General features: G+C 39.8%; 1 protein-coding gene across 1 annotated transcript in view; it reads left to right on the forward strand.

Moving 5' to 3' along the window:
* The first annotated feature begins 11,170 nt into the window (after nt 1-11,170).
* Nucleotides 11,171-20,704, forward strand: part of clybl (citrate lyase beta like) — a 74,346-nt gene continuing 64,812 nt past the window's right edge. Inside the window, exon 1 of the mRNA XM_088010435.1 lies at nt 11,171-11,255. Coding sequence (XP_087866561.1) covers nt 11,212-11,255 — 44 coding nt within the window. The 5' untranslated portion in view covers nt 11,171-11,211. The remainder of the gene's footprint in view (nt 11,256-20,704) is intronic.

Below are 20,704 nucleotides of genomic sequence, written 5' to 3' on the forward strand. Positions count from 1 at the left end.
TGTTGTGAAAATGTATTAAGGGATTTATACAGTTATTACCTTTTTATTGCACCAAAGTGTTACAGATCATCAAGCACAGGAAAAAAGAAAATGATCAAAAACTCCCCTTTGTGAAAACATCATTGAACTTCCCCTCCCCATCCCACAACTTCTTAAATCATGACTGTGACTGTGATTAGCCACGTTTTATTGTTTGAATAAAATGTGGTTACACATGCCAGTCTAATTGCTTCCTGATCTGTATCAGTCAAATCACATAAACGGCACTTGTGTAACGACATGAAGACCTTGAAAACACATTGTGCTCCAATCTGAAGAAATTCAAGGACATACTTCTGTCTGTCTTGACAGGGTTTCAAAGCCATTTCCAAAACATAAAGCAGTAGTGAACCTTCTCAGGAGGGGCAAGCCAACCCAATTTACTCCAAGAGCACTTTGTTGACTCATCTAGGATGTCACCAAAGAACTAAAGCCCTTTGAAATGTCTCTGTATCCCTGCTAGAAGTCGATGAATTTCATTTTCATTCAATCTTAAATTTTTTTTTTCCTTGCTTTTGATCGGTAGTGAACTCGTCCCTATGATGAGGCGTTTTCCCCTGCGCAGATGACACAGGATATCACCAGGTGACCATGAACCCATTCAAGCATTGAACAGCTGCATAGAACAAGTCAACGCGTGAATGTGCCATAACTGTCTGCAGCTGAACAGAAACAAAACCGAACTTAATATCATTGAAACAAAAGAGGAACGATTTAGAGTCAGCAACCTAAAGAACATTTCGAGGATTAAATAAGTAATGTCTTTATCTTTAGTCAAAAATGATTTCTTCCCCACGTGGCTTAGAGAATAGATTTTGTTTATAGTTTATACATAAATGAATGACTTATCACCAAAATACATGCATCGACCTTCCAGAAGACCTCTCAGGCCTTCTGGTTTAAGTCTGCTGTGCACCACCAGAATCAGAACCAAACGTGAAGAAGCAGCATTCAGCTTTTATGCTCCTCTGATCTGGAACAAACTTCCAGAAACCTGCAAAACTGCTCAAACACTGAGTTCCTTTAAAGCAAGCATAAAAACCCATTTGTTTGAAAGTATCTCTGATTAACGACAATTGGAACATCCTACAGTTTAGTCTGTTCTTCAACTTACTTTTCCACTGCTATGCAATTGCTTGTTGCTGTATTTTTCTTCTAATCATGTGGAGCCCTTGGCTGCTGAAAATCCTGCAAGAATAAGCAGGTATGGAATTCAACGTATCCTCGGGCACCCAAATTAGTTGGCCCTAAAAAACACTGCATCTACCTCAGGCCTGCCCCGAGGACGAATGTAATTCCTCAGTGACCAATAAAAAACTTACACTTGTGCTGTATCATTTACCTTTCCTCAGCCTGCCTTATTGCAACGTCTATCCTGCGTTTGTAGGACAAAAGGTTCAGCTCAAAAATTTGGAGCCGTTGCCATTGAGTTTGATTCTCTTGTTAGACTACAATTTGTTGAGTTTCTTTTCCAATCTGGCAAGCACGGAGGTGGGCAGCGTCTCAACTTCCAGCATCGAGCAGCGACTCCAGCAGGTTTTTTTTTTTTTCCTTGAGTCTGCCAGATTCTACAAGTGAATGAGAGGCAGATGTGCGGTGACAGCACTACGCTCATTAGGCCGAATCAGTGTCACACTGTGACAAGTGGCCAACTTGAGGTTTCTTTCGTCAGTCAGTCGCTGCTTCACTCCGTTCAACCAACACCAGCTCAAATACTCCCACAGCTAATTTGACATCATTAACCGTTAATGCTCTTGTCCAAAACACAAACTTTTAAGATCGTGCTCAGGAGTCGGAAACACTGGCAAACCAATTCGGTTTCCGACATCCCACATGCTTTCGCTTCTTTTCTTGTAGTTTCCCTGAATCTGAAACACATTCCTGACTTTTAAGTTTTGACCCCTCTTCCCGACGCTGAAGATCCTCAATCCCAGCTGCGTGGTCAGCCTCAGCGCCTACGGGCCAGCATCCCCAGGCTGAAGTTGTGATATCTATTTCAGTCCAGCGGAGACCAGACAGGTCGCTGCTGTGGCTCCAGAGAATTCCCTGTCCAACAATTACTGTTGGTTCCACCATGCTCATATGCTTTAGTATCCCCTGTGTCCAAACTGCTTAGTGTCTGATGGGTCGCTCTGAGCCATTAAGGCCAGTTTGCAATTATAGATGTGTGGCTGCTGGACACCAAAACAGATGTGCTTTGATCTATTTATGGTGGGGAGGAGTGGCTGGGGTACGGCGGGGGCGGTCGGGTCATTACGCCTTACTTGCATGCGTGGGTCAAATCTTGCAGCTCCTGGCAGAGTCCTTGTCTTTCAGTTCGCTTGACATGCACTCGTGAATTATAATCAGCAAAACACGTTTGTGGTTTGTGTGGGCATAAAATGAAAAACAAATGTGTTTCTTTTTCCCACACACACACACACACACACACACACACACACACACACACACACACACACACACACACACATAAAAAACCCCAAATAAAAGTACATTTCAAGTGATATGTCAACACAAGTGAAAAGTTTGTTTTGTTTGTTTGCTTGTATTTTTTTTTTTAAATAAAAAGCTGGAATTTCTTGATTGGATTTGTGTTAAGTTTACTTTGATACCCGTTAACAAAATCCAGTGCAACTGCCTCAAAAAGTCGGAGAAAAACCTCCATCAGTGTGTAATCTGATCACGGTATGTGACCTCATGAGGTGGTTTTTGAAATTAGCTTTTTTTTTTTTTTTAAGTTGCACAGGGTGTCATGAGAAAATAGGCACCTTGACATCAGATAGAAATGTATCTGTAAGTTGTTTCTGCAACTTTTTCGATTGCTTGTATGAATGTGTTGACATCTCCTGCTTGCTGCTACAAAACAAGGAGACTGGCCTCTGTGCTTTGTGTGGCACCGAACTGCAGTTCATCCAAATCGTAGAATTTAAATTTTTCTGTTTATTTTAAGCGAGAGGTGGCAAAAGAAGAGGCTTGAACAGGGCATGATTCATGTGAGAACTGCCACTGTGTACGTGTGGCGGAAAACCAGCACCGCACATCATCATGAACTCACCATTTTCATTGCACAACATGGTGGTGGTAGTGTGATGCTGTGAGAAAGCTGGTGAGAGTTGATGGGAAGGAGCTAAACACAGCACATTATCAGAACAAAAAGGAAACCTGTTAGAAACTCCTTCTGTCGTGACACAATAAAATATTTTATATCAAAGCTCATCCAAGTGCTAGAATGGCCCAGTCAAAGTTCAGAGCATGAATTACAAAGGGATGCTTAAAGATGCTGTCACAGATGTCGTGGATAGTCGAATATAAATGCTCCCCACGCTTTCAGATTCTCGTTTAAAATTACACACTCGTGTGTTTTTGTGCCTCCGGTCTCGATGCAGGAATCACAAGCGACGTGTTGAGGTGAGAACCGGTTGAATGGAAAGCCAAACAAACGTACTGCACCCGATAAAACAGAATGAATACGAGCCCCATCTGTTTAATCATCCGAGCTCACCAAAGGGCAAAATAGTTAGTGTTGTGGCACATTCTTAACGCCTTGTCTGCTTCTTTTTCTTCCTTTGCCAATTAAAGTGCCTTGGGTGGTGAAAAATGGAAAACAAATGTTCTGTTGACAGCTTTCTTATGCCCAGGGTGTGTTAGTATTTATATCATAAAGGTGACAACACATCCTGGTTTTACAGGCTGACCACTGCTGTGGGGGAGAAGGGAGAGGGGACGAGGGGGGAGTGAGGTTATCCGCCAGCTCATTTTGGTAATTAGGCCTTGATAAGCCTGTGACAAATTTGCTTACGACTGAGGCTGCTGTGGCTTGAAATGCCTTCTTATTTTAAAGGGATTTTAGTATTTGCAAAAGTAAGACTTCGATAAATGAAACCTGCTGATCACAAGTTGAGTTGAACCACAGTGAAACCTGGACCGCCACCGTAGTAAAAATGAGTTTGTAGCTGGAAGTACGTTTGAAGCCGCAGAGTGCAGCACTCCAACTTTTGGAGTTGGAGCTGAACAAGCTGGGCAGTCAATGCTTTGTGGTTTACTAGACTAATGACACTGTAAAGTTGCATGCCATTATTTGCTCTCTGACACAGGCTTGAGGTACAAGGCGTCTTCTGAACACTGTTAACTCATGACTGTGGACATCATCATCCTGGAATATTCAAATCCATATACGGTGCCTTACTCACGACTGGTGAAAGCATGCAGACGTGGAAACCAGTCACCTGTTTCATTAATAACAAGGCTAAGTCAACTTTTGAGCATGAGAAAATGCAGAACGCATCGACGCCGATTTGAAAACGAGGAAGTTTGAGGACGTTTGAGAGGAAGTCTGCAGGCATTTGCACATGATGCCAGAGAATTTCTTGCTTATTTTACACATTGGCAAACAGAAGTAAACAAAAAACACTGAGGTGAGGTGCTTTCCTTATTTGGAGTAGCTCTTTAATGGGAGAGTAATTTGAGTCTCACTGTGTAAGAGTGAGAGTTGGCAACCCCAGAAATGACAAAAGATATATCCATCCATCCATTTGGTGTAAATTATTGTAGCCACTCACAGCTGCAGAGGGATTAGTGGCAGACAAGTCACCAGGCCATCAAATTACTCACTCCTATATAAATTACCCAACATGCCTCTGGCATATTTGAGGACACAAGGGAAACAAACTGTACACAGAACGGTCAAGATTTCAACCAAAGAACTTTTTTAGAGCAAGGCAGCAATGCTAACACACTGCAACCTCTTTACGTGTTATTTTGTCAGGGGAAATGCAAAAAAAATTTGGAGCCAGAGCTAATCTACAACAACAGAGACATTTGTGATGTTTGTATTTCCAATGGCATAGAACAGATTATTCTGAGGGATTAGATTATGAGATGTCTGACAATTATTTTATGCAATTGTCAACACAGAGGGGATCTATCAGCACAACCCAGGAACTCTGCATTGAGTTCTTATAAAGAACAAAATGTATGTATACATTTGTATAACTTGCTCCTTAAGCTCAAAATGTCCAACCAACGCTCCCTGAAATTAACATTTCAGTTAGATTGTCCTCAGCAACCAGTGGGATTAAGCATATGCTTTCTACTAACCACACACTTTTGCATAAAAGCATCACCTTACAAACAAGTTTCATGACAATGACACTCTATCCTTCATGGCTGTGTGATTTACCGCTCAGCATGCTACAGAACATCATCCAGCGCACTATCACAGGCAGAGAGCACAGAGGGAGCCCATCACTGACGTTGTACTATAAGCACGTTTGTCCTGAGGTGAACCATGTGTACACAGCTTTAGGTCCCCTCTGATGTAGGTGTTTCTCACTGCAGCAGTGCTATGTTGCAAGGCCACTTCCCCACTGTGCTCAGTGTCAGTGTGGACTAAAAGCACCATGAGGACATTCCTATACAAGCTCGCATCCCGGAGCCTACGGATCGCACAACCGTTGTGACGTTTGTCTTCCTTATTTGTTTTGCTTCCTAAATTGCTTTGCTTAAAAAATTGTTAAAAAACAACAACATCTATTTACAAGCCACCATAGGAAATGCATTTATTTATTGCCAAATTACACGAGCACAGTGAAATATGAAAAATCAATCACCAATAAAGTGGCCAGGAAGTTAATTTTCAGAGTTCTGGCTCGCTCTGCTCATTAATTTAGTTAAATGAAGTGAGAGAGGAAGAATCAGAGTGAACCAAGCAGGGCAAAAAAAAAAAAAGAAAAAACTTTAAAGCATTTCCTGTGATTTGACTAGCATGCAGAGATGTCTCAATACATGTTTTCTCCTCTTCTTTTTCTTGGCTTATTCCACATTAATATTTCATGTTGTCATATTTTTCTAATCTTTGTTGGGTAAACTTTAAAAAAAAAAGAAAAAAAAGAAAAAGACAAAAAAAAAGTCCTTTGTTGCGCTGCCCTTTTCCTCTCTGCCTGTTTTGATTGTTGTGTCAGTAACTTGGCGGCGGACTGGGTCAAGGGGCGCAGTCTGATCTTGTCCACCAGCTTTGGGTCGTGAAGGCTAATGCCTACTGACACTCTCAGCTCCATCAGTCCTGGCAGCATCATTTTAGTAATGCAGAAGTCACCAGGGCCTGGGATTGCGTGAGGGCTTTGAACTGGAAACCCAAACAGCCTTAACTCCATTGAAATCCTGTTGATGAATACAAAAATTAATGAATGGATTAGGACGCGCTTTGTCTCACATGGTACAGTTTCAAAAAACAAAATAAAAAAAAAACATTACAGAAGAAATCTGGCGAGGAAAATAAGTTATTGCATTTTAGAAAAAAAAAAAAGAAAAATTGCTAACTGTAAATTCCAGTTCAAAGGTCAAAGTTTAATCTGGATCGCTGGGCCTCTTTAGCTGGTGTTCTGGTCTTTCCCAACAGCACTCTGCTTCTTTTATGGGCACTCGACTGAATTGTTGCTTAACCCGCTCAGTGACCCTGCCACATGCTATCTGCACCCTTCTACGGCCGACGCACCGCTACACTATTCGCCTCGTGGGCAAGGGGTTTTGCTGTGCATCAGCCACAGCCGCACACTCGCGAAGGGAAAATCCATGGATCTCGTGTGAGGGCAGAGGAAAAGGGGGAAAAAAAGAAAAGAAAAAAATAAAGTCAGCACCAGTGCTTACTCATCTGTTAAAAACGGAGTGATCTGCAAAGTTTGTACGAGAGGGTTTTTGACGGTGCCCTGCTGCTTTGTCAGTGCAGCACATGCTGCAGGCACTGGCATCCCCTATTGCCTTCCAGGTCATTGGCCAGGCTCAGCAGGGGGCGGGCTTCTAGCCCCGTGAATCGTCCCTGATTCACAGCTGGATCTGTAACAAGGTATCATAGCAAATGAGTCGGTAAAACATCACTGGTCTGAAGAGCATGAAAAATTGTCATGATATCATTTGTAATTCCTGATTTAGGCCGCCGCCAGAAAATGAGGAGGAAAAAGCAGAGTAATGAAGGTTTTTTTTTTATTTTTTAAAATATATATAAATATATTATTCCTCTTTGCCAACTACACCAATCTCTGCTTCCCGCTGCCTCAACCCTACAGTCTCACCGCAACTGATGCTTGAGAGGGGAAGCCATAGAGGGAGGTGGGTTTAAACTAATGTAAGGAGGCAATAATTAAACGTCACGTGATTCTCAACCAAGTGGCTCATAGGTGCTGCCCTCTTAACATGAGATCTTTATGACACACTGTCTAATTCTTGAATGTGGTTTTTGCTCCTCACAGCTCGTGACACCTGAGCAGTCGTGATGTGTCGCATGGGGTTCGTGCATCGTGTGCTGCCGTGACGATGGTGATGTTTGGAAAGGTTGTCTGGGGTAAATTAGGAGGAGTTTTTCCACATGTTGGCATGTCTTGGAAGTATGGCTGCCACTGAGTTGGTGCTAAAGTAGGTGTGATATTTTTGCACATTTTTTCATTTTTTCTGCTTTCATCCTTTTTGTTATATGTACTTAAAATGCTCAAAATAAAACACTATGCTAATAATTCTTATATATATATATATATATATATATATATATATATATATATATATATTTTTTTTTTTTTTTTTTTTTTTTTTTTTTTTGTAAATAAATGTTATTTCTGTTAATCACTATCATATTTTTCCACTGGATTCCTACAACGGCTTTAAAAGGAATTGCTTCTTTTTTATTATTATTTTTTTTTTTGCATTTCCCTTGTTTATGTGAGAGACAGTCAAAACAAGTCCAATAGTTGTTTTTTTTAATAAGTAATGATTTTTAATAAGTGGTATGCATTTGTATTCAGACCCCTTTATTCTAACACCTATGAATAAAAATGGAAGCCGACTGTCTCTAGAGGTCACTTCTAAAGTGAACATTAGTGAACAAAGAGCATCACAAAGATCAAGAAAAACAGTAGAGAAGCATAAAGTTGTATTTGTTTTAAACAGTGTCTTAACATTTGAATAGCTCCATCTTAAACAACCTGTTTTTGCCATAAAGCATGGAGGTGGCAGCGTTATTCTGTGGGGAAGCATTTCTTTAGGAGGGGCATGAAAGTTGGACAAAGGTGAAGGGAAGATGGATGACTAAAAAAAGAAAAAAGTGTTGGATGAAAATCTGAGGCTCCATAAGACTGGAGTGGAAGTTCACCTTTCTGAACAAAATTCCTAAGTAGCCTGAGCTTGATAGAATGATTTGGATTAAACCACAGTTAAGTGTTACAAGGATTCCACTTTGTGGTGCTTTGTGCTTGTCGATCTGAAACGTAGAGATCGAAGTTTCAGGTAGTGTGACAAATTGTGAAAAGTTTCAAGCAGTATTTATACTAGTCCAAGGCATTGCAGATCAGACTAAATATTTTATTTTTTAAAATTGAATAAGAAAATTATAATTACATTTTGCCTACAATTGTTTTTTTTTGCAGTGTCACCAAAATATCAAAAGTGTATGATGCAATAAATCTAGCCCTATGATCTCTAATCTTTTCATGTTCAGAGTACAGTTGGCTGTGAGGCTATACGCGGGCTTGATGGAGGCGAAGAATGGACAAACATCGACTCCCTCTAAAACCACAATGGAGACCTTGGATCTAAATGTCATGGTTTCATAACGGATACATTGACATTTGTCTGATGGGATTTAGCCATGGGTTAATACAGCCATTGCTGGCACACTGCATTGATGTCCATCTCACTTGGGCTGTGAAGTCTATCTCACTATTTTTCTTTCTTTTTTTTTTCTTGTGGTGCCCTCACAGAGGTTCCGTTCAAAGGGCTGAATTGGCTTCTGTGTCGGTTTTAAACCAATTATTTTATCAGAAAAAAAGCCCGTTTGATATGTAGGTTTGTTTTATATGATGTTAATGTGCCTCAGGAGCTGTTCAGATCTTTCTCCTCTTTTTTTTTTTTTTTTGGGAGGGGGTAGAGGTTGGGGAGGTGGGTTGGGGGCTGCTGCAGAGGGGTTGGGGGGGAAGAGCCAGGTGATCAGCATCAAAATCAGAGCCATGTAAATCTAATCAATTATACAGTTTTTTCAGATAAAATGTTGGTAAATCAAAACACATTTTCCAAAAGTCACAGTATAATGAGAAATTTAAATTGGAAACAGAAACCATTTGTTTATTATAAATGCCAGGGTGAGGTGGTGTCTTGCCATCCATAAATTTTGTTATCCTTTCATATTCTTTTTATCTCTGACTACAGCTTTGGCACTCGTTCAAGATTTTAATGAACCCAGACTTCTGAGGCATCAAGGCCTAGTGATGCATTGTACATTTGGATGGGGGGGGGGCTACAGAGGGGGATACGGGCAAAAAAAAAAAAAGCTTACCCTTTTGACATAATATTTTATATTCTGTTGCCTTTTGGGGGGTCATTAGGTGATAGCGACGTTAAACAACAGAACAGACTGACAAGAATAAACGTGCATTCAGCATATATCCCAAATTAACTGCCAGTCTGATGAGCCTGCGAGCAGGTCCGTGTGTACGTGCATGTGTCTGGGGTTGACTCGGATCAAAAAATAATTTTCTGTGCTTTATGAGGACACAGAGAACCTTAACTCCCCCCCCCCCACCCCCCCAACCCCCGCTCTGGCGCGACCTGGTGTCGGCTGCCTTTCTCGGGCTCAGAGGTTCCTAGGGGAGACCAGAATGGAAGTTGAGCATCTTGCTGTGATCCAAAGAAAGTGTGCCAAATGCTATCAAAACTGGATTAGTGGACAACAATTGTGTTCAATGAACAGAAGGGGGAGGGAATGAAGTAGTTTCCAAGTAACCCATAGATGGAATTTTCCTACTTTGATGCATTTTTTTTTCATCCCTCACAAGAATTGATTTGAACCTTTCCTTGATTTATTTAGATGTCGAAATATTCTCAATTTTTCTTGGTAATGGATCTTTCGTTTTTAGCTCGATGTCTTTTTTTTTCATATTTATTTGAAATCATCTTGTTTTGGCATGTTTTCTGGTATCAAGGCATACCAAGATTTCAAACTCTTAAAAATATCCCATCATATAATTAAGCTCTTTTCTAAAAGATGTGAGAGAAAGCCACCGAAATGTTGCTATGCACTAGCAGAGCTTAAAGAGGGTCCCTACACTTTTGTCTTGCTTAAAATAAAATAAATAAATAAATAAATAAATAAATAAATAAATTTGCCATCTTGAATATATTTCCAGTCTTAAATAGCACCATGAATCATACTTTGTATACTAAAGGAGCACCACTAATATTAGGTGAACACAGTCTTCAAATGACCGTAGACAACAAGCAGAATGTCTGAAAATGCATACAAAATGAATTTGTTCTATAATTTTTGTACACCTATGAATCATAATGAAATAACAAAAAATATAGTTAAAGCATGGTAATATGATATTTTTCCCCTTTTAATTGTTTGCAAGTTATCTAAAGAGATAATTGATTAATATCTGCAAAAACTCTGTTCTTGTACAACAGTTCATATTCTTTAAGTCATTTGGGACAGCAATTTACCTTAAACAATGACTGAAAAAACCCCAACATATTTGTACCACATCTTGTTAAATTATTGGCTCTGTACATAAAATTGTTCTTATTGATAGGAAATGGCATAAAAAAGTAACTAAAACATTTTGTTTTCTGGTTTTCAAGGTGTACAGTAAGACAAGCGAGCATCAGCACACATTTCTAAAATCAGGCTACAAAAACTGCCCTTGAACTCTGACATTTGAAGCCAATCCCCTGCAGACCTCCTCACGGGAAATCATGCGTGTCATTTGTCCACAACACCAGAACCTGGCTGATGGTGGTGGTAGTAATTCACCACTGCTGTGAGAGACAACTCCTGGGGTGAAATGCCTTGTCCACAATCTCTTTCTCTCTCTCTCTGAGCTTTTTTCCAAAAGTATTTTTTAGGTTTCTCTCTGAGACATGGCAGCCAAAAAGAGGGCAACCAGCACGTAATAATAATAAAAAAAAGATATGAATTTCACTCTAACTTTTAAATATACGGATTTACTGCTCTAAGCAGTCTCTTGCTGCCAGCAAGTTCTGTGCATATTCTCTGTTTACTTCACCATGTGCTTGTAGGAGCCCAAGCCCCGCCCCTCGTACTACTCTATCCAATCACATGACTAAAGCAGCACGTGGGAGAACCTTTTGAGGCCAATCGCTGCATAGTTGCCTCATGCGTCACAGAAAAACATGGCGGCGCACATTGTCAGAGCTGTGAGACGTCTTCCTGCACAGTAAGTCTGTTTCTGAATGTTTACATAGCTCTTAGTATTTTTTGCTGCGTGTAGAAATAATTTCCAGACAACATTTTTGGCTGTTGCTACGTCGCAGCGGTCGGCTGAAGGTCACTTGCTTTGTTTGCTCAACAGAAGCGTTCAGTAGGGTTTGAACTTGAATTAACAATGCTTATAAAGGTTTTTTTGGCTACACGATACAACTAATATGCTTAGACATGCTTTTTGTCAAACTAAAATCAACATCTGTGAGAAACGTACTGGAGAAAAGGGTCATGTATGTCATGTAAACATATGTTCCAATACTCAACTTTGGTCATGGCAATATTTAACAGATTCAAGATGTGAAATAAACAACTATCAATATAGTCTTAATGTCATGTGATAATTTAAAATTGACCGACTTTAATATGTTTGGACATACAGTACGTGCACAATTATTAAGCTATTTATTTCTTGGAGTAATACGAAATGCTAATGCACTTCGAGTCTATATATTTCAGAAAATAAAGGTACTTATTTTACTTTGGTCATTTTTAAACATTTCAGAAAAATATCTGGTTGCTAAGTTCTTTTAGTATCCACAGCATTGTCAAAATCAAAATAGTAGCGTTTTTCCTGTATATTTTTCAAAAAAGCCATCCCTAAGGAGTTATTGCTAAGTCTTTAGACAAACTCATAGAAGAAAATGAAATATGATAACTAAACGTTGTTTTTAGTATTTATCCTGACCTTTAGTTGTTTTTTTAACAAGTAAAGAGCTTATTACAAGCTTTGAACATTGTCAATGGACTTCTAAGTTCAGCTAAATCCTAAAATCTTTAAATGTGCAAGGCAATAACAATTTAACTGGCTGGACGATAATAATCTAATGCATTTATAATTCTTATAGCTTCCTTCTGAAGCAAGTAGAAAGATTGTGTGTGCTACTGAGAGAATATTTATATGTGAACAATTATTGGGAAAGTTTAAGTGTGCAGAATTTCTGTGGAAAAAAATCCATCTAATTTGTTTCTTTTTATTTATTAAAGTGAGGATAATAAACATAGCCTTAACAAATAACCAGACAGGCATTTGAATAAATCAGTAGTCAGCATACCTGCCATTCTTTTCAATAGCAGTCACAAACCTTCCATTCATGGAGTCTCAGTTTTTGTGTGGCAGCAGCCATAACTTCTTGCTCTGTGATTTCTCATAAGTGTTCATGCTACATGAGAAAAGTTGTTTGATTTTGATAAACAATTGTATACTTTTGTGACCTTATATTTAAGAATTCGATTTTTGACAATTATCATTGACTGCAAATTTTTACGCTTATGAGTGTAATAGGTATATCTCTTTGCGTTAACTGAAGTAGCAGTCCAGCTACATTAAGATCAACATGGCAAATTGTGTTATTTCTTTTGTAATAAGTGTTCTTATAAAATTAGAAAATTTGCCTGAAGCACAACTTTCAAACTCCAGTCCTTGAGAACCAGTGTACTCCAGTGTTTAGATGCCTCGGTTTCAATAAACCTGAATTAAATATCATCGTATGTCACACTGAAGATATAATTCACTATTTGAGTCAGGTGTATTGGATGAAAGTTAAAAGTTAAACAAGGCTGCCAGCTCCAAAAGACTGGACTTAGTTTGACATCTCTGGTTTGAAGTATTTTCAAGTTGTGGATAAGTATGGAAAAGCAAAATACAGTCTGGACAAATATAATAGTGGGTAGTGGTAGAGCAGGTGCAGCATAAGGAAGCTTCAGCCCTCGACACAACTGGCCCAGGTTTGATTCTGGACTTTTGCTCATTTACATCATATTATCCCTCTTACCCGAGTACCTGCGCCGTAGAGTGTAGGTTCTCTCTCCCTCTATAGCTAAACTCTGTTTCTACACAGTCACCTCTGACAGAACCTGGCTTTCTGCTAAGACCAGTTTTTTATCCAAACTGATTCGTAAAACAGTTTGGATGAAAGTGTCTCCCAAATACATGAACATATATTTTTTTAATTTAAATTTATTCAGAATCCCATTGTATAAATGCTTTATCCATCCATCCATCCATCCATCCATCCATCCATCCATCCATCCATCCATACATTCAAAAGTAAAAGTAGGAATTTTAGACATGGAAAAGGTAGTGGTAATCCTGCCTCTAACTGACAGTAGAAGGACTTAAGTTCTTCTCTTTTGGTGTCAGGTTTTCATATCTGACACGGAGTAGACTTGATACAGTTGTTAACCAAAATTACATTTGTGACGTTTTTAGAGTGTGAAAGCATGGCTTGCTTTCACACTGCACTGTGTTAAACCAACCAAACCCTTTGTAAAAACCAGTTCATTTTCCAGTCTGCTTGCATTCACATATATCACCCAAACTGCACTACAGTTCACTTCAACCAAACCAAGACGTAGGTTTTTAGGTGGTCCAGAGTTTGCTTTTGTGTTCCACATCAGAGTTCAATTGTGTAGTCACACCTTCCCAAATTAACCTTTGAAATTTTGACTAAAGTTGACTTAACAGGACTTGTGTGAATACACTTTTAGAATCTTTGTAAAGTTCTTACTATTAGAAAAAAAAATAATTTCATTTCAACTGACCGATCTTGAATGATCCTTCAAAATTACACTTCAGGAGTTTTACTGATAGAAATTCTACCGTTTTAGTGTTTCGTGGGAGGAGTGAACTTACAACGGCTTAATTTCTGTGTGAGTGTTTTTAATATTCCAGAGGTAGTTGTGAGACCGTCAGCTACTTTGTGACATGTGGGTGTAATTGAGGAGGCATAAATTTCCACAGGCACAACACTGACTGTCTTGCTAAGTTCAAGTGTGAAGTGATTTTCGCACCAGTCTTGTAGGTCTGCCTTAAGTGTTTAACACTGTGCTTGCATACCGTTACTCTATCTCCTTTTTAGTTTTGCACTTCAAAGTTTCTAAGCGTATATGAAGCTAGACTAACATTTCAGGATATCTTCTTTTGCAGAAATACACTACAGCTGGCTCTCTTAAGCAGAAAGTGTTGGTACTAAATTTTGGTCGTGTATTTCTGTGACCCCGTGGTTAAATGCAGCCTTCTTGGAAGGAATGCATGTGCTTGTTTTATGGACAGCCTAGAGCTCTCGTCACGGCGTTGGCGGCAGACTGCTCTTTGTCACAAACACCCTCATGTCAAAGATGCAACAGCATCCTGGAGGAAGCATTGGCTGCCACTATGAAGTCGACAAGTGATGAAAGTAGCCTAGAGGTTGTCAATTAAGAGAGCCAAGGCCTGGACCTTATAAGTTAATGGGCAGTTTCCCCTCACAGGGCCTGCTAGGGCTTTATAGCACTACCTATAAAAAGCCTAAGTGTAATGCACCCCTATAACGTTTTCAATTAAGAGAGGGAGCATAAAGCCATGCAGACGCTTGGCATTCATGCTACAATAGTAATGCAGCGGCATTGGTCTATAACTGGAAGGGGAATTTTCGATTGCCCCGGTTGTATTAAGTGGCGGCTACTGTGCAGAATTTTATGTTGATGGCACCTCATGCTGACTGGAAGCATTACAGACTTTCTGCTGTCTTCTCATCAACATTTTTTTAGCTTTGTCAAATGGATGCTCAGCTTGAAGCTTTAAAGCACGTCTCCGCTCCGGAGATAAATGCTAGCATATCTCGGTAATGTTACACCGTGTTAATGTAGTTAAGAAGTCATTATAAAAACATTATTGCGCTTCGCAAATGCGCAATAAAGAAAATGAACTGTGTATTTGACTAATTCCATACGATAAAGACTCGCTAACGCCGTTAATAATCTCCTGTTCTTCTAAACGCTTCACCAGACTACCTCTTGCCCATCTGGCAGTCCTCTGTGGCCGAGCTTTTCTTAGCTTCCGGTAGAAAAATAAATGAGTGTTGAATAAACACCAGAGTGTTGACACCTCATTTCCTCATTGATTGGTGGTGGAAGCTGAGCTTAAGGTGTGTGGCCATAATCCAATCAAGCAAGAAAACAACCACTGGGACTTTGTAACCAAATTCAGCACATATGGGAAGGGCTGAGCACACTGGCCAGGCAACTTTAACCCTCATGTCTTCTTGACTATTATTTGGTTTACTTATTCTTTAATTGTTTGCGCAGCTTGGAAAAATGCGTTAGCTTTTGTTTGCTTGTTGTTTTTTTTCCGTCTTGAGCCTAAATCTTCTTAGAGGTGTGTTTTATTTTTCTTTTACAATTAAGACTAATTTTAAGCAAACGAATCGATAAATTGCCCTATTACCTGGTAAGCTTGCCTTTGAAATCCATTACAGAGCATTAAGTTAACACATGTTGCTGTGCAGAAACAAAGTCCTGGCGATTGCCGTGGAAACCAGCTGAGTAAACACGGTTGAGACAGCAAGAAAGAGAGGCCTACACTTGCCTCTGCTCTGACTAAGGTGGATACATGAGGCCAGCAGATGGATGCGGTAACCTGTATCCCACAGAAGAAGAAAGAGGGAACAAAAACAACTGGAAACGAGCGCTCCTCCTCGAACTCTAACGCCTTTGATCAACAGCACATCTTCAGGCCGCGGTGTAGGACTTCTTACGACCCCGGAGAGCACATGGAGCTGCATCTGTATAAACACAACGAGGGAGGAATGTGTGAACAATCGCCTCAAAAGAATTTTGTTCTCGAAACATGGGGTGGACTTGGCTAACGGGTGGTTTATGTGGTTAAGGATTTGAACGTGGGGGTTGGATCAAATGAGGAGCTGGGGAAACAGTTTCTGTTTTTAATGACAACACAAGTGGGAGACCCATGTTTCTGCTTGCAGATGTGAGCCGATACGAGTGTGGCGATTAGGTTATCATTTGTAAGGATTATGCAATGCTTTATGTTTTTATTACATGTTGTTCTAATGACTGGCTTTTTTTATGTCTTGACAAATCAGAGTTAGGTCAGAATTGGTGGAGTTTATAAAGCAGACCATGTTTAAAAGTGAATGTAGTAAAGCAGATGGGACTGATTTAACTTGGATTAATAATTTGAATCTTATTCCATCCTCTCCTTTGCCGGAGTTGTGTTTCAGTCTTCTGACAGCCATGCATTGTTCTTATGGCCATGTGGATGGTGAGTAGTTTTAGGACAATGAGGTATACTTTACCCAGAATTTCCGGTCTGATACACAGAACACTAATGAGAGGCCCTTTTTATAGCCGAGTATTTAACTAAACTCAGCAGGGGATTTATGTTCATGTGTGGCTTTTTTTTGTTTTAATGTATGTTTCTTTTTTTTGTTGTTGTTCCCTTTTCACACACACATGTTAAATATGTGCGTTATGTGAGGTTATTCCTAATGTATAAAACCAGGGCTGCAGTCCTGAAGTGAACCTCTTGGTGTCAGTGTTGTCACTAGACCTTTGGAAGAGAAACGGGTAGGTAGGTTATTTTTTCCAAATGCTTTATCTAATCAGTATCTTGAATTCAATAATTGGTCGCGGAAATGTTGTTTGGAGAACCTGAAAGTAATTCTCAGTATGCAGTGTTGTGTAGCAAGTTCTCTTCTTGCTGTGAGAAATATGTTGTTACCAAGGTACCAAGTAATGCCAGTAAGTAATGAATGGCCTTATTACTGGAACTTGAATTTGAGTGAGTTATTAAACTATATATCCATAGTAATCCTAAAGAAATACAGTAAAACGAGAAAGAAAGTTGATAAACTAGTGTTTTAGTTACATTTATTGCTTAAAAATTTTAATATGTTTGTTATTTAACAATTGCATGATTTTACTCCTCACTTTTTAATGCACAATTGGACATTTCACATTAATTTAATGGGCATTTGCTAATGCATCTGACTTGATGGCCTGTATATACATTTAAACTAGGTGACTGCTAAGTGATTAAATAATGTCATTTCATTCTATTACAATTCATGGTATGGACCTTCTCAGTTTTTTAGTCGTTTAATTTGTCCCAGTGGACCTGGACAGAATCATTCCTTTAATTCTACAAGATCCGTAAATCTGCTGTGTCTTGTGTGTATGGGTTAATTTCATTAAAGTGATGAAGTAGGCTTACTATGTTGTACTGTGCTACACTTTTTTTCAGATGTGTCAATAGTTTGTGATGAAGGAAGCATTTAGCAAGTTTCATCAACATATAGAGGTAGGACAGTCTTGATGGTGGATAAACCATTGCTTGTGAATCTCCCAGAACAGTTTTTGCTCTTTTACATTCTTTACGATTTCCTCTCCATCATTAACCTCTTCAGACCGACATTGAAGGTACAAGTTGACATTTGGGACAGCACTGGGTGAGACAGATGTTAGACAACTTGTAAAATTAGCACCATTGTGGTTTAGGGTTTCTAGCATGTTTAATAACTTTTGGCCTGCTCGGAGAAGGCTGCTACATCATAGGTTATATATTTGTTTGCCAGGTTCACACAGACGCACCTAAAAGTAAGAATTTCAAAACTTCAATTTAAATACCTAATTTACATATTGTTGCAAGGTAGAAATTCAGATTTAAAAAAACTAAGCAAAACTTTATTTGTTGTTGTTTACAGCCCATAAAGCCCTTTAGGGCTCGGTTCAGGAAGATTAACAGTTGGCGGTGAGAACAGGGCGAAAGGCCACAAATAGACATCAAGTTATGATGTAATTGATGCCACAGCTCTGTGATTGAGACCACAGAAAACAAAACTGAAATTATTTTTATATTCCAAATGCAACTACAGGAAGCACATTCTGTGTTGTGAGCTGACATGGAGCCCCATAGTGAGATTCAGGCGAAATTATCTGAGACGATATACCAAATAAGACATCATGAAAGTTGCATAATGTTTTATGCCTTACATATAACATGTTGCCATGGTGTTAGTTTGTTTACTGCAACCCGTAAAGTTTAATTCAGCTCAAATCGAATATATTTTATTAATGAAATGTTGTCTTCACTCATCCTATTTTCTTTGGAGTTATTGTAGATGTTGATTGCTGCAGGCAGTAAGGATGTCTTGTAGCAGTCAGTGTTTCAGAGGTCCTGAAGTCAACACTGACTGAACACACTCTCTTGTTTGGTAACAGCCATGAAGGGAATGTTCAGGATTGTCCGTATTGTTTTACGGGAAAGTCGTTCACTCAAGCTTGTGTTGTTTACCTGGAGGTTGTCGGATTAAGGGTGGATTGTGTTTGCACCATAAACAAACTTCTGTAGGGTTTTTTGTTTGCAACTGAGGTGGTGTCAATACAGTTGCTGCTAAGTGGACTGAACATCTGAGGTATGAAAACACCCATAGTTCCCATCCAATGACTGTCGGCTTTTGTATCCAGATCGTTGAATCTGTCTTTCTTGTAAGTGAAGGTAAAGTGTAGCAGCCTTCTTTCAGCCAGCTTACTGGCAGTAGGAAGCAAAAGGGTGCCGATAAGGTTCATTTTTCTTTCAGTGTTTATACTAAACATAACATAAATAAGTTCTGTGAAATTTGAGGTACACTGTAGCGGTTTTCCTGTAAAAAAAACAAAAACAAAACAAAATAAAACCTCTTGTTAGAACATGTCAGACATGATGTGTTTCTCTGATTCGTCTGAACAAAGAGCAGATAGCCGGCTACTTTGTTTTGGTATTTTGCTGAATTTGGGACTTGTTTGTAACTTCTCATCTCGGCGCTGGTTACAGACAGGCAGCCTCCTGTTAGCGCTGCACTTCATTAGAACCAGGTTTCAGTGGTACCACACACATTCAAACAGCAGGGCCATCTCCCTAGCATCAAAGGATGTTTTATACAAAGGCCTGTGTCTGTGTCTGTCCTCCCATCAGTGTCTGCTAATGATGCATGCCGCACACATTTTTAACGCCGACACCCTACCCTCTCGCTGTCATTCATTCAACATACTCACAGTCCAAATGTCTGAAACCATTTCTCGCTCTTTTTTAAATCTCTCTTTGTTTCTCTCTCCCCCCCCCTGCCATTTTGTGGTGTTTGTTTGGCTGCTGGGTTTTGTTTGTTTATTGTTTCCAGATGGCAGACACAGACTTCATTTGTGTGGCTTTCAAGTTTCCCAGAGAGTTTTTCTTTTTTACTGCTTTGGCTCGAGCGCTTATCCTGTTTCCTCTCGCCAGTCTTTATGATGGGCCCTTTTAAATGCAGCAACTGGAAACAACTGTCCATTCCAGTCTGCGCTTGGGAGAGCGTCTCTCTTTTTTGGGCACTCTCCATCTATAACCTTTGCTGTTTGTGTTTCGTTCCTGACGGAGCAGTCCGTGCTCAGAGGAAAGTGATGATTCTCGTCACCATGATTAGCCGTCCCACAGAGACATAAAATTCATTGTGGAGACGCAACCTTTTATTAGACTGAATTCTGCTTTAAATACTGTAATTTTTAGGGATTTCTTTTTCTTTTTTTTTTCTCTTTTTTTTACTTCAGCTCTGCAATATTTATTTATTTTTTTCCTCAACTGTGTTAGTCTGGGCATCATTAAGCTCTATGACATCACGTATTTACAGGAATCCAGGGGGCAACTGGCCCAGTAAACGTGGGGGTGGACCAGCGCTTGTCTTTACTCATCGGATGCGGTTTTAAGACGGCGCAGTAATCAAAGCTTTATAAAAGCCGCCCCTCCTCCTTAAGGAGGTCGTTTCTCCTGGCCGTCGCTGATGAGTGATTAGCCTGGCATTCCAACCTGCCTAATCCCATTTCTGACACTGATTTTTAACTCGCCAGTCATCATGGTCATTAATTTTTTTTTTTTTTTTTTAGCCAAGCATGCAAGACTAATAGGAGGACAAATAAGCAGCTTCTTGGTTTTTTTTTATATCAAGTGACTACCAGATAGGTTGAGTAGATATGTATTTTTTTTTTTTTAGGTTGCTGGAAAGTTTAAAGTATTTTTTTGTTTGGAGAAACTTGCTATATTTTTTGATGTCTGTAATTGGGGGGAGGCAGGGGGAGGGAAGGCAGTTCTGCATAAAATATGACGCTAATGGTAGCATAGTCGTGACAGTAACCTGTTTGTGACCCCGCACAAGGGGATCCGAGCTAAAGTGTGAGGGGATCGGACTTTAATGTCCACGTAATCACTGGTGTTTGTGTTTTACCACCACTGAGCCTCTGGCTGGCCGGCTAATCTCATCAGGGTTTGGGGCTGCGGTGCCGGGGTGAGGGAGAGGACAGCCTAGCGTGACCCACATCTCCGTGCCAGGACGGTTACAACACTCCAAGCTCTGCTGTGGCAGTTCCGCCGAGAGTTTACTACAAGGCCAATTGCCAGGGTGTTTACTACCGAACAGTCTGGCTCAACGAGATAATGCCCGTGCTAATGCTCTCTGAGGACACTCGCTGTCTCAGAGATGCAGATTTTTAACATTTCAGACTCTTTCATTATGGTTTAGATGATCATTTTTTTTGTTTTGGAGTATAAAACCCAACAAAACACAAAGGGACATACCTCACGTTTGTTATTTGGTCAAGTCAGAAATGCTTTTGAAATGG

The sequence above is a fragment of the Poecilia mexicana genome, unplaced genomic scaffold, assembly GCF_051168715.1.
Source record: "Poecilia mexicana isolate PSO_F unplaced genomic scaffold, ASM5116871v1 scaffold_2, whole genome shotgun sequence".
Lineage (NCBI taxonomy): Eukaryota > Metazoa > Chordata > Actinopteri > Cyprinodontiformes > Poeciliidae > Poecilia > Poecilia mexicana.